The following is a 12036-nucleotide window of genomic DNA, read 5'->3' on the forward strand; positions in this document are numbered from 1 at the left end:
GTTATTAGGTTTACAGGGTTATTGAATTATGGTTAACGGTTGGTAGATTTTTTTTTAACATTATCTGCCAATTACATCTGCCACCCTTCTCCAAATCTGTGCCCCTACCTGGCCCCCCCAACAAAAATTTTCTAGACACGCCACTGTACAAATGCACAAAAAGACCCCAAAAAAGAAATCTTTCTACCTTCTGCAAAGTTCATCGCCCCAGAAAAGACAAGTCAAAACAAGTAAAAAAAAAAAAAATGTAACAGCCTCCCGATTATGACCGATATATCATTTACGTCACTGATACATCCGTAACTGAAATTAACTCAGAACAATTTGTTTATTTTTTTAAATGGTCATTCAGAATCAGAAGATTATTTACGGTGATGTTTTTGGTGGGAGTGAAACAACAATCTACTGATAAAACCAATAAAAATAAGATATGATAATAAGAAATAACCACTGTTGGAAGCCTTATTTACTCTTATTGCCTTAATCATGTGCAGTAATTAAAGTTGAAATGAGAAACTTTGCATTTGAAAGATGCTCTTCTACTGGGCACTCAAAATGCTTTCTTACAACAAGCATCATTCATCCACACCTTCATACATAATGTGCGCACATTTTAAATATAAATTAATATTACTGTAGCAGTATTTTTTTTTTTAAAAGATAAAATGGCCACATTTAAGAAGGCAGGACCTGCAGTTATTGTCCTTTTCCAGACATTTATCTGGCACTTACTTTGGGGTTTTCTGCAGCTCGTCCTCGGGGCCCTCCAGACACAGAGACAGCAGGTCATAACCCAGGATCTTCTGGGCTATGGTGAACATTTCTTTAATGTTGGGGTATTTCAAAAGTCCTCTGCCCATGCCCACAAACTGGCTGCCCTGACTGGGGAAGAGGAGCACGGAGCAGCCGCTGCTTTTGGGTCTCCGCTGAGGCGCCGCTGCTGGCTCGCTGTTCGGGGGAAAAGCGGGGGCTTCAGCCGGAGGAGGGTAATCTCCAGCCGTGGAACCGGGCTTGTTGGTGGACAGCGTCCTGCTCAGAGAGACCAGCGACCTGACCTTCCCTCTGGAAGATGCCGCCATCCTGACTGCCACTGATGCCAACATGAGCTGTTCCTCATCCAACGACGTGTCTGCAGATGAAATAAGACGCACAGCCCGCCCGGACAAACTGTAATCACCAAAAGAGTCAACTTTGCTTGAACTCAATTCTGATATCTGCTCGGCATGACACCTCACAGGGAGACGAAAACAACCGCCAGAGGAGAAAAGAACAAAATCTTCAGCGAAGGAAGATGATATCTCCAATAAAACTATTTTTGAAGCCATTATGGGACTTGACAAAAAATTTGAAGCACAACTGGAGGATATCAAGGAACAAAACAGACAAAGTGCAGCTATGGTTGCCAGCTTGGCTAAGGCTGTAGAGTTTAACGCTGCAGAGATAGCTGATTGCAAACTGAAAGTTGTTAAACTGGCAAATGCGAATGAACAGCTGCTTAAAGAAAACGAAGACTTGAAAAGAAGAGTGAGAGAACAAGAGCGCTACCGAATGAGGTGGTGCCTAAAACTGAAAGGGGTGAAGGAAGACAAAGACGAAAACATTAGAGTGAAGGTTTTGCAAACGCTTCAGAAGATTGCCCCTGACTTGAACTTAGAAGAGGCTGTTGATATTGTCCACCGCTTAGGGAAACAAGTTGATGGCAGAAACAGAAACATCATTATTCTATTCACACAGAGGCGAATTAAAGAAGAATTGTGGAGGCGCACCAAAGATTCTTCAACCTGCAAGCAAGAAGGCATCAGCTTCACAGAGATGTTGCCGCAGGAGGACATACAAGATCGACAGCGCCTATGGCCTCTGGTGGAGGAAGAAAGACGTACAAAACTACAAATATCTGTAGTTTCCACTCCGTATATTTTCAAAACAAACTCGTTACTTTGGGTTTAACGCATTTGGGGGAAGTTAATATTTCACGTCACTGCAGGCCTTCAAACAATGAGATTTGAGCCTAAACAGTGAAAGGCAGTCGCGTTTTAATCAGTAGAGGATGTCGCATAAAAAGAGATGAAAGAACAAACCATGTACTGTAGTTTTGATTTATTTATTTTTAGCACAACACCAGAACAACCCCACGTGCCCATAATTTGTGGTACTTCAGAAAAAAAGGAGTGAACATAAAAGGGAGTAAAATGTTGTGTCAGGTAATTTCAAATGCAGCATTTCTATCACCTCAACAAACACTAACTGTGTCACAGTGTGTTGCTATCTAAAGCTCTACTTGCTGTATTTCACAGGAAGAGAAAGAATGAGAGCTAACTTCACTCAGAGATATAGAAAGAAAGAGAAAGAAACCAGGCTGTATTTAAAGGTAAGGACTGCTTAGTGATATTTGATAAAATGTAGTTGTATTTTAACAGGGACATAAAGTGCTTGTCTTACTCCCTTCTTCTAGCTCGAAATTACTTGCCAAGTGGTAAGGACCGTTCATGGTCACACGGTGAGAACATTGGTGTTGACTATGAAGAGATAGGGTCAGACAGGGGAGGGGCCAGTCAGATTTATCAACTCAACCTCCTTAAAGCATGGAGAGAGGCTGAAACCAATCTCTGGTGAGCCCGGTTAAGGAAAGAGATGAGTTGGTGCCTGAGATGCCAAATTCCAACATCCTCATTCCCGCCATTGAGATAACACTCTCACACAGGCCCAGAGAGCAGATGTTGCTGCATTGCAGATGTGTTATACCCCCTGCCCAGCCGAATGACTCTCAAAAAGAAAATTTTGCAGAAAATCAATGTGATCGCTTGGATCACTGGAATTATCATCTCGATATCTCTTGTCCTTCTTTCATTTCAGACGTCTTGAAAACAAGTTTTAACAAAGTCCTGGAGAAGTGCCCAATGCTGGAGGACCTCCTGCTTTACCCCTGGCTCAGATAAACTCCTCTCTGACACAAACACACACGCATACTGAATTCACATCTTGCCATACAAATGTGATACAGTAACCAACTTTCTTTCTTTCTGAAAAAAAGAAAATTGGGAGATTCAAAAATTTCCTCACAGTAATGTTTGCATCAGTCTATCAGACGAATCCCCTCCAAGTCCAATATTTACATCAGTTACAGTGATAATGCTTGGTGTCTACTTTCAGCCACCGCAGTAGAATGCCAGGAATGAATCTCATTGAAATTGTAGTTGCATTTGCTATTTCATTTAATTGTCACACAGATAACCCAACAGCAAACAGAGGAAAACAATGGGCTTAAATACACAGAGGGATAAATGAGGGAATAAGACACAGGATGAGAGCACAGCTGCGAGAAATCACAAACAACAAGACCATGGGGAAGGAAAACTGAAAACACTAACATAGTCTAAGGAGCTTAGAAAGAAAACGTCTGCACTTCTTTAAGTTGCTTGAAGACGTTCAAGCAAAGTTTAAGTTCTTTTCATCCGAGAAGGTGAAACATCTTCAAGCAACTTCAAGTCCAGACGCTTTCTTTCCAAACTCCTTAGACTACGATGACCTAGATGACTGAGAACCTTCACAGACATGAAAACACTAACACAGCACACATGACTATCAAAGTAAAACAGCAAACAAGAGACTTTTACAAAGACAGAGTTGACACAGAGACATGACTGACTGGGGAGAAATTGGGGAACATGGAAACAAGAGTGACTAGACATGACACGTGGGACACAGGGGCAAGGCAAAGTAACAGAAACCTAAAGCCTAAGAATATAACACAAGAAGAAAACAATAAAGAGAACCAAAAACATACATAAGAATAATCAATGAATATAAATGAACAAACACAAAACACTGGGTCACAGACTCACTACCATGACAGTTAAATGTACATAATAAATACTTTAAATCAGATGACAATGTAGCTGACACTGTGTTTATTATAATGTGTGTGGTCAACCACAAATCTTCATACTGTCATCCATACATGAGGTCTTTATACAAATGATGAAAGATAATGAAAGAAACTGTTTAATTGATATGAAATGATTGAATTATATGAAATATTATGGCTTTGTCTGCCAGTGTTTTTCTGTAAACTACTTTGAACTACTGGCAGTCAGTGAAGTCACTGAAAGGCAAGATTCTATGTTGTGTTGCCGTAGTTTCCAGAGTTTACTTATAAAGCTTACAGAATTCAGTTAGAAAAGTCAAGCATTTGAAGGGTGCACATTTGAAGGAGTATTAACTCAATCTTAGCTCATTACGGTTTACATTTTCGATTTTAAAGGGTCTCCGAAATTACAATGAAAAAGGAAACAAGAAAAATTGCCACTCCAGCCGATAAGAAAGATTCGGGAGATCAAGGTAAGTAAAATAATAAAATCAAATCCTGGTAAAATCCAAATCCTAGAAATGTTGACACTGTGTGAATCATTTTTGGAGCAATTGAATCATATGTTTAATTGAAAATAGCTTTAATACAAGATGTCTAATCAAAGAAAGGTTACCGGTCTTTTGGTAAAATAATGTAATAAGTTTATTCTTGGACTCAACAGTAAAAACAGACCAACAAGTGTCATCAAGATCTAAGACTTAGTAAACCTAGTATCAACTCGCACTGATCAGTTTTTTTTTTTCATCCCAAGATTAAACTTGTGATCATTTAAGCAAAAGCAATTTCAAATTCTTTGCCATCAAACTGCTTCCAGTCTTGATGTCGGGGACTCTTTTTCACCACTGTGTTGTTGTCGTTTATAGATCGTAAGAGCAGGACTGCTAAAAGAAAGGCCAGTCCTGAAAAGAAGACCCCAATGAAAAGGAGGAGGGTCGCTGAGCAGGCTGGTCCTTCCACCAGCTCAGATGTGGTCAAAGGAGTGAAGCGCAAGGTTGTGCAAGATGAAGAGGACACAACAAAGAAAGCAAAGAGGGCTAAACTTCTTGACCATATGAGCGGTGACAAGGAGCAAGCATCCTCCTCGTTGGACTCTGGTAAAGGTAGGCTAATTAGTTGAATAAGGGGGTAGATTAAGTGTGGTTGCTAGGTTTAAGATATTGGTGTTTAGTGTTTGTGTCTATCATCCAGTGAGCTGATGTGCTTTTGGTGTTTTCCACATCTCCAGACTTGAACAACAAACAGGTGTGCGTAAAACATGGCAAAAGAAAGGCCACGGGAGACGATAGAGAGCCACCCAAGAAAAAAAAAAGGAATGTGGACCAGGACAAAAAATCAGTGGCAGACCAAAAACGTAAGTAGCAAGCAGCTTGGGTTTTATATTCAGGGGAAGGGCAAAAGGAACATTTAGGCTACAGAGGAGAGTAATTTGTGTCACAGCTGTAATAAAACAAGATTTGCTGTTTTGTCTGTTCAGGTGAATTCCAAGCCAGATATGTGGAGGAGCACCAGCTCGGAGAAGGAGGCTGCGGAGCAGTGTTTTCTGGCTACCGGATAGAAGATCGTTTTCCAGTAAGTGTTCAGATGATGGTAGTAACACAGGCAGTGACGCAGATAATGGATAATATCGTAAACTGAGACGTCTGCTGTGTTTCCACCTTTCATTATGTCATACTGAGGAAATGCTCACCAATGCTCTGTGTCTTCTAGGTTGCCATCAAACACATTCCCAAAAATAAAGTCTACTGCAAAGTGGCGGTAAGCGTCCAACACTTGAATTAGTTTTACATTACTGGATTGAATGCGGCGTTCCTCATCATCCACTTTGTTGTAATATTTCAGGATGAAAGCGGGAAGATGCTCTCGGTGGAAGTGGCCATTATGGTTAAACTTGCAGGTGAAGCAGAAGGGTCAGTGGGAATATCAGCACCTGTGTCCTTGCTGGAGTGGTTCGACCTCGGCAAAGAGCTGATCCTGGTGCTGGAGAGACCTGTCCCCGCTGTGGACCTGCAAAAATACAAAGCAGAATATGGAAGAACCTTACCAGAGGACAAGGCCAAGGTAGGTTGACTGGGAGAGCCTTAGACTGTACAGCATTCAATCAAGGCAGAAAAGCATTAACTCATTATTGTGTTTTTCATCTTTTCCAGGTCATTCTGAAGCAACTCGTTGATGCTGTAAAGGAACTTGAGGATAAACACATCTTTCATCGGGACATCAAGGGAGAAAACATTCTGATTGAGACCGGCTCCGATGTGCCTCGAGTTCGCATCATTGACTTTGGACTGAGCTGCTTTGTTAAACAGCGATCTCTGTATCGCGTCTTCTATGGTAACATATTCTGCTCCTGCTTTTCACAGATGTAACAATTTGTGTCTTTTGTTTTAGAAGAAATTGTAATTGTGTCTGTTTGTTAGGCACTCCTCTTCACACCCCTCCCGAGTGGTACAGGAGGAGCTGCTACAGGTGTGGACCCACCACGGTGTGGCAAATGGGAGTGGTGTTGTATGAAGCGCTTCATGCACGGCACTTTAGTACCGAGAGGTTCCTCGCAAAGAAACTGAGCATCAAAAAGCGTCTGTCCACAGGTAAGAAAACTTCACACTTCCAGATTCACTGATGCCTTGGATCACTAGAACTATCATCTTCATCTTTTTGATCTTTTCTTTCTTTCAAGAATGCCAGAATTTCTTGGAGGCATGTTTAACTATAGCCCCGGAGAAGCGCCCAACACTGGAGGAGCTCCAGCTTCACCCCTGGCTAAGATAACACACACAAACACACAATTCACACCTTATCATATAAGTGTGATACATTGTGGTAACCTCCTTTCTTTTTTCTGTTGGACAGGAATGGGTCAATCTTAAAAAATAAATAAATAAAAAATTAGCTTTTTCGGACTTCCTGTAACCCCCCCAGCCATCCCAGGAAAGGGGATCTCTCTTTGAATGGGCTTTCCCGAGGTTTCTTCCCATCGATCTGGCCCCCTGGGGAGTTTTTCCTCGTCTTCATAGAGAGCTTGGGCCGGGTCAGGAGCTCCATCAAAACTGTCTTTATTTGATGACATTAAAGTCATCAAATAAAGATGTGTTTTACTTAAAGTAAAATTGGATCAAAATAAAACTTGTTTAATTCATCTTTGCTGAGGATTCTCCTTCATTACTATTTTGTTTTGTTTTGTTTTTTTTTACCCATGGTGCATTTTGACAAATAAGAAAACTGAATGAGGTTAAAGTGTGCACAAAGACAGTCACACTGCAAATGATCTGAAGACTTGCATCTGTTGCTCTAACCCCCAACTAGTTTAGACAGATTTCCAGGTTCTACCAGAGGTTTTTTCCTTCAAGAAGGGAGTTTTTCCTTCCCACTGTTGCTGAGTGTTTGCTCATAGTGGGTTGTAAAAGCATAAAAGTTAATAAGAGGCATTCATAGCAGAGTTATCACAGAGGGAACTATATAGCTTAAATGTACAATTTCTACAGGACGAATTATAACTTCATTATGTATAAAAGCTTCTGTGGATAATTACTCCTATTTGTAACTTTACACAAGAGAAAGTTTGGTGTCACACTATTTATAACAGGTTGGGTTTTGTCCTCTGAGTTGAGCCTTTGGTTGCAGTTTATTGAAGAATTTCCTCTAAAGTAGCTGTTGATAAAGATTTAAAGTCCTGTTTATATACAGAAATATGCTTTAGTTCATGTTTTTTACATGTCTGCCTCAGTGGATCAGTAGAAGATCTGGCACAGGAAACTAGATGATGAAAAAAGGGTACGAATACACATATATATCTATATAGATACAGAGAGAATAGTTTAATATATTCAAAACACATTCTTTTCTTTTATTTAAGCTGTAGCGAGATTCAGCTGGACAAAAGAGAAAGAAAATTATTACAGATTTGTTTTATTAATCATGAATAAACTTTATTATACACAACTCTAAATTTCAGTTGGTCTTAGTCAGATGTGTTTTTAATTAAATCCTGCAACACTGTGCTCGCTGCCATCACTTTATATCTTAGTGTGCAATTCAAATATATACTTATTACAATATTTTTCCCCCTTAACTCTCAACTGGCGTTTTTAAAATGTCTGTGATCATATTTGTCCGTTGACTTCTGTCTGGGCCTCGAACGATTCATCAGACAGGTTGGCAGCCTCCAACTGATGCTCCAGACTTTCATCATCGCCTCTATTCTGATCAACTCTTATCTTAAACTTAGTGATGAACTCATTACTGGCCTCCTTTTTAGGGCATGTGGGCTTTGATAACAGCCGGCTTTCCAGTCGCTCTGCAAAGAAAATTCACAAAACATTTCTTATTTGGTAAGCTTGTTAACACATTTTAGTTCAGTTTTGCTGAAAGTTATAGCATGCATCAAGTAAGAAGCAATTGGTTTTTAAAAAGCACATACATTCCCCAAAACATTTTTATTATGTGCATTTTGGAGAATAAAAGATTGTACACAATTTCCCTTTTTAAAGTAAAAAGATTATTAAGTCTAATTCTTACTTATTCAGTAGATTAAAGTATTGAAACATCATTATTCATAAAATATGCACATTACAAAATTAAAGTTATTCAAAAACTACTCAAGTACTTACTCCAATACTCACATTATTCAAGTAAATGTAATTTTTGCCAATGTAATGTCACATAAAATCTTAATCTGAATAAGGGATTTGAACCCCACTGTCACGGCCAGGGGATCAGCAGGCCGCTGACTAGTAGTGTTCTCTCTCTCTCTCTCGCCAGGGCGGAACTCATGGTGGGTTCACGCCCTCGGCCCACGCCCCTCTGAGGAGGAAACACCTGGGCCTCATCAGTGCAGCCAGCATTTAAGCCAGGGAGTGGCTTCTACTCATCACTGGATCGTTGTGTGTGACTGGCGTCAGTGCAGCCCGGCTCTGAGCAAGTTCTCTTTTGCTTCCCTGTGCAAAACCTCTAACGTGTGTTTCCTTCTGTACATAGATCCCCTGGACCCGACTCTGCATCCCCCGAGCGGTGTTTGGAGAGAGAGTCAGAAGAGGAGCAAGTGTCTTTTCCCTACCTGGATTTCCCCAGAGCCTTTTCCCTGTCACCGCTTTGTATATAGCACTATCCCCTGCACTGTTTGTATATACACCTGGTGGAACTGTAATAAATACTGACTGTGCCTCTGAGTCCTGCGTGTGAGTCCTCAAGCGAACCGTGACACCCACACAGATGAGAGCTTAGCAGTGAAGCTCTCTCTTAAAATTTGAGTTATAAAGTCAGAAGTTATCACTGACAGAGATCCATGTTCTTTTAACATAAGAAAGAATATTTGCTGAAATTGACATTAATCCAAGCCCTTAAAACGCCATTTTGGATTAAGCATTTCCTTTTAGAAAAGTCTTCAATGAGCAGGAAGCTCCAGTACTGAAAAAAGAAGCCAACATCATCTGCTAAACGTGCTAAAAGTAAGTAAGTAGACTCCTATGATCAAAACACATACAGTATAAAAGTTATAGGTTACAGATCTGAAAAGTAAAACAAATGTCAAAGTGCAAAAAGACTTATGGTCCCATAGAAGTCTATTCCATTTGCCTGGAATTAGGTGAACACCTTTGTGACAAATTTAATGGCTCAGTCATTTGTTTCATGTCATATTTAATAAAAGACTGACATGGTGGCATGTGGAATTGTCCATTTTGCACATATTTGGTCATTCTAAGCGTCAGAAGGGGAAAGATCATTCTGGGAATGCCTACTGGCGAAGGATGTGTGACTGACAAGTCCAGTGTGTGAAGTTTAACTACAGTCTAAGGAGCTTGGAAAGAAAAGCATCTGGACTTCTTTAAGTTTCTTGAAGATGTTTCACTTCTCATCTGAGAAGCTTCTTCAGTTCAGAATTTCTTCAGAGAACTGAAGAAGCTTCTTGAATGAGAGGTGAAATGCTCTTCAAGAAACTTAAAGAAGTCCAGATGCTTTTCTTTCCAAGCTCCTTAGACTACGATGACCTGAACGACTGAGAACCTTAACAGACAGTTCTTCCCTTCATTCATCATGCCTGATTTCAAAACACCAAGATGGCAGTCGTGAAAACACTCATCTTGAGTCTTCATGGGACTATGGTGAGATCAGTTATGCCTCTTATGATGCTGTCCCAGACTTCAAAGCAGTATAAAACATGTTTGCAGCCTGTAACAACTGTGCATGCGCTTATTTTTCGTTTTAAGATTTCCGTGTTTAAATCATAATAAGATTTATTTTTAATTTTAATTAACTTGAGGTGAGTCAGATTCTTTCATTCAAGTCACTGAATGAATCTCTTGACATGTTTGGGGGTAGGTGCCTTTTGTAGCATTTTAATGCAATTATCTGACAGATTATATGGTCTACACCATAGGTGTCAAACTCTGGCCTAATTACATTTGGCCCGCGAAGCCATACCAAATTACTATTAGAGCTGGCCTACTGGTATTATACAGCTAATATATATATTGTTTAGTATTAAGCTTTGCTTGTTCCATATTCAGTTTTTCAGCAAAATGTGTTTGAGTCCATAAGAAAAGATTCATTCTTATATCTGGAGGAATAAATATATTTCAATAAATATTAACGTTAGCCTGCGACTTTGATCCAGTTTTGAATTTTGGCCCACTGTGTATTTGAGTTTGACACCCTGGTCTACACTGTTATTAACTATACTAACACTCTGTTCCAGAAGTCTGTGCTGCAAAGAGGCAAAGTGAATACCGCACCTGCAGGAGTAATGGGGGTCATCAGTCGGTTCAGCTGGATGTTCCAGTGCCGTACCTGTTGACTGGCATTCCTCAGCCTCTCCTGAACCTCCTGGAAACAAAAATCATGCAGGCATCTTCATCAGTGTTGTTTTAGAAGAGCACTAAATAAGATGCTGCTCACAAAGCCAGTCAAAACAAACTTGTTCACCTCCAGACGCTGGTGACTTCTTTGGCGAGATGCCTGCAGATCCTGGAGCTCCTGAGAGGCAGAGTTGAGGGCTGAGGGGGTGTCCTCATCGGGACTGCCATCTGACAGCTCCTGTATGGGGCTGAGGTTTTGCATTGTACGTTGCTGCTCCTGGAGGAGCTGGAAATGTTTCCTCTTTTCATCTTCAGCCTGCAGCAACCTGAAGGAGGGGAAAAAGGGAAGAAGCAACTGAAAATGTTAATACTTCTCATGGATATCTCAGATCTCCATCACAAATAAAATAATAAAGGGCCATAATAAGAGTTAGAAATCCATTGTTACCGCTCAAGCTCCAGTCTGGCCCTCTCCTCCTCCAGCCGAGCCTGGATCTCCATATTAAGGGCAACTTCCAGCTGCTGCTGTGTCAGCTCCAGCTCCCTGATCCTCTTCTTCTGTTGTTCAGCCTCCTTTTCCTTCACCTGCATCTCAGCCTGCATGCTGTCTTTTATCTATGCACACACACACACACACACACACACAGCTACATAAACAGATGCACCAACAGAGCGGTATAAACTGACCTATTCCTGAATTACCTTTTCCTGGACTGTCATAACCATTTTTCCAAATCATTAAAGACTAGGTGTGAATTTTATAATGACAGTCAACATTTTGCTGGAGTTCTCAAAGATCAAAGTCAAGGAGAAAAGACTCTGTACATAATTGGTGTCAAGTGGAAAACTTTTTTTTTTACCATCACAGCCTCTTTCAGCTGTCTTTCCAGTTCCAGCTGCACCTCCCTCTGCTTCCTCCGCTCTCTCTCCTCTGCCTCCCTTCGGCGAGTTTCCAGTTCCCGTGCATGCTGTGAAACAGATGAAAGAGACATTGTTTGCTTTGTGTTTTCACCTCTATCCAGCAGGTGACACTAGGCCATCAGCTTCGAGGTTCAACGTATTGTGCTTTCAGCGGTGCTCTTCTTGATAACTTGGTTGAAGTAAGTGGGTATTTGAGTTCATGTTGCTTTCCTTACAGCTGTAAGTAATCTGCTCATTCCGCTTTTGATCTTTGGCACCAACAAGTGATTTTTTCCCAGAGAAGTGCTGCTCACAGGAGATTTCCTCCATTTCAGACCATTTTCTATAAACCGGTTAGATGGTTGTACAGTTTCTGAAATACTCAGACAAGCCTGTCCGACACAAACAACAATGCATGTTCAAAGTCATTTAAATCCCCTTTGACCTTCAGCAGGTCATCTTATTAATGTATACATGCCT

The 12036-nt window shown here is 40.7% G+C and overlaps 2 protein-coding genes across 2 annotated transcripts; one reads left to right on the forward strand and one right to left on the reverse strand.

Moving 5' to 3' along the window:
• Positions 1-3417: 3417 nt before the first annotated feature.
• On the forward strand, positions 3418-9030 carry LOC145421436 (serine/threonine-protein kinase pim-1-like). Its single transcript, XM_080291770.1, has 9 exons — positions 3418-4338; positions 4732-4968; positions 5094-5219; positions 5343-5437; positions 5576-5623; positions 5708-5926; positions 6016-6196; positions 6283-6453; positions 6543-9030. The coding sequence occupies exons 1-9, from the start codon at positions 4278-4280 to the stop codon at positions 6632-6634; spliced, it is 1230 nt and encodes a 409-aa protein (XP_080147896.1). The 5' UTR covers positions 3418-4277; the 3' UTR covers positions 6635-9030.
• LOC145421435 (uncharacterized) lies at positions 7766-12036 on the reverse strand. The gene is made up of 5 exons (XM_080291769.1): positions 11517-12036; positions 11105-11271; positions 10784-10982; positions 10594-10684; positions 7766-8159 (listed from the first exon to the last, which is right to left on the reverse strand). Exons 1-5 carry the CDS (start codon positions 11646-11648, stop codon positions 7966-7968), a joined length of 783 nt encoding a protein of 260 aa, XP_080147895.1. The 5' UTR covers positions 11649-12036; the 3' UTR covers positions 7766-7965.

This window comes from Astatotilapia calliptera, chromosome 17 (assembly GCF_964374335.1).
Source record: "Astatotilapia calliptera chromosome 17, fAstCal68.1, whole genome shotgun sequence".
In the NCBI taxonomy this organism is placed as follows: Eukaryota; Metazoa; Chordata; class Actinopteri; order Cichliformes; family Cichlidae; genus Astatotilapia; species Astatotilapia calliptera.

What these genes read in the sequence shown, in the direction of transcription:
- LOC145421435 (XM_080291769.1), bottom strand. Translation starts at nt 11,648, where the DNA reads ATGTCTCTTTCATCTGTTTCACAGCATGCACGGGAACTGGAAACTCGC. An exon ending in AGCTGAAAGAGGCTGTGATG is followed by an intron (nt 11,272 to 11,516) that starts GTAAAAAAAAAA and finishes GTGTGTGCATAG; the next exon opens with ATAAAAGACAGCATGCAGGC. An exon ending in GACCCCCATTACTCCTGCAG is followed by an intron (nt 8,160 to 10,593) that starts GTGCGGTATTCA and finishes TTTTCTTTGCAG; the next exon opens with AGCGACTGGAAAGCCGGCTG.
- LOC145421436 (XM_080291770.1), top strand. Translation starts at nt 4,278, where the DNA reads ATGAAAAAGGAAACAAGAAAAATTGCCACTCCAGCCGATAAGAAAGAT. An exon ending in AAGTCTACTGCAAAGTGGCG is followed by an intron (nt 5,624 to 5,707) that starts GTAAGCGTCCAA and finishes GTAATATTTCAG; the next exon opens with GATGAAAGCGGGAAGATGCT. An exon ending in CAAAAAGCGTCTGTCCACAG is followed by an intron (nt 6,454 to 6,542) that starts GTAAGAAAACTT and finishes CTTTCTTTCAAG; the next exon opens with AATGCCAGAATTTCTTGGAG.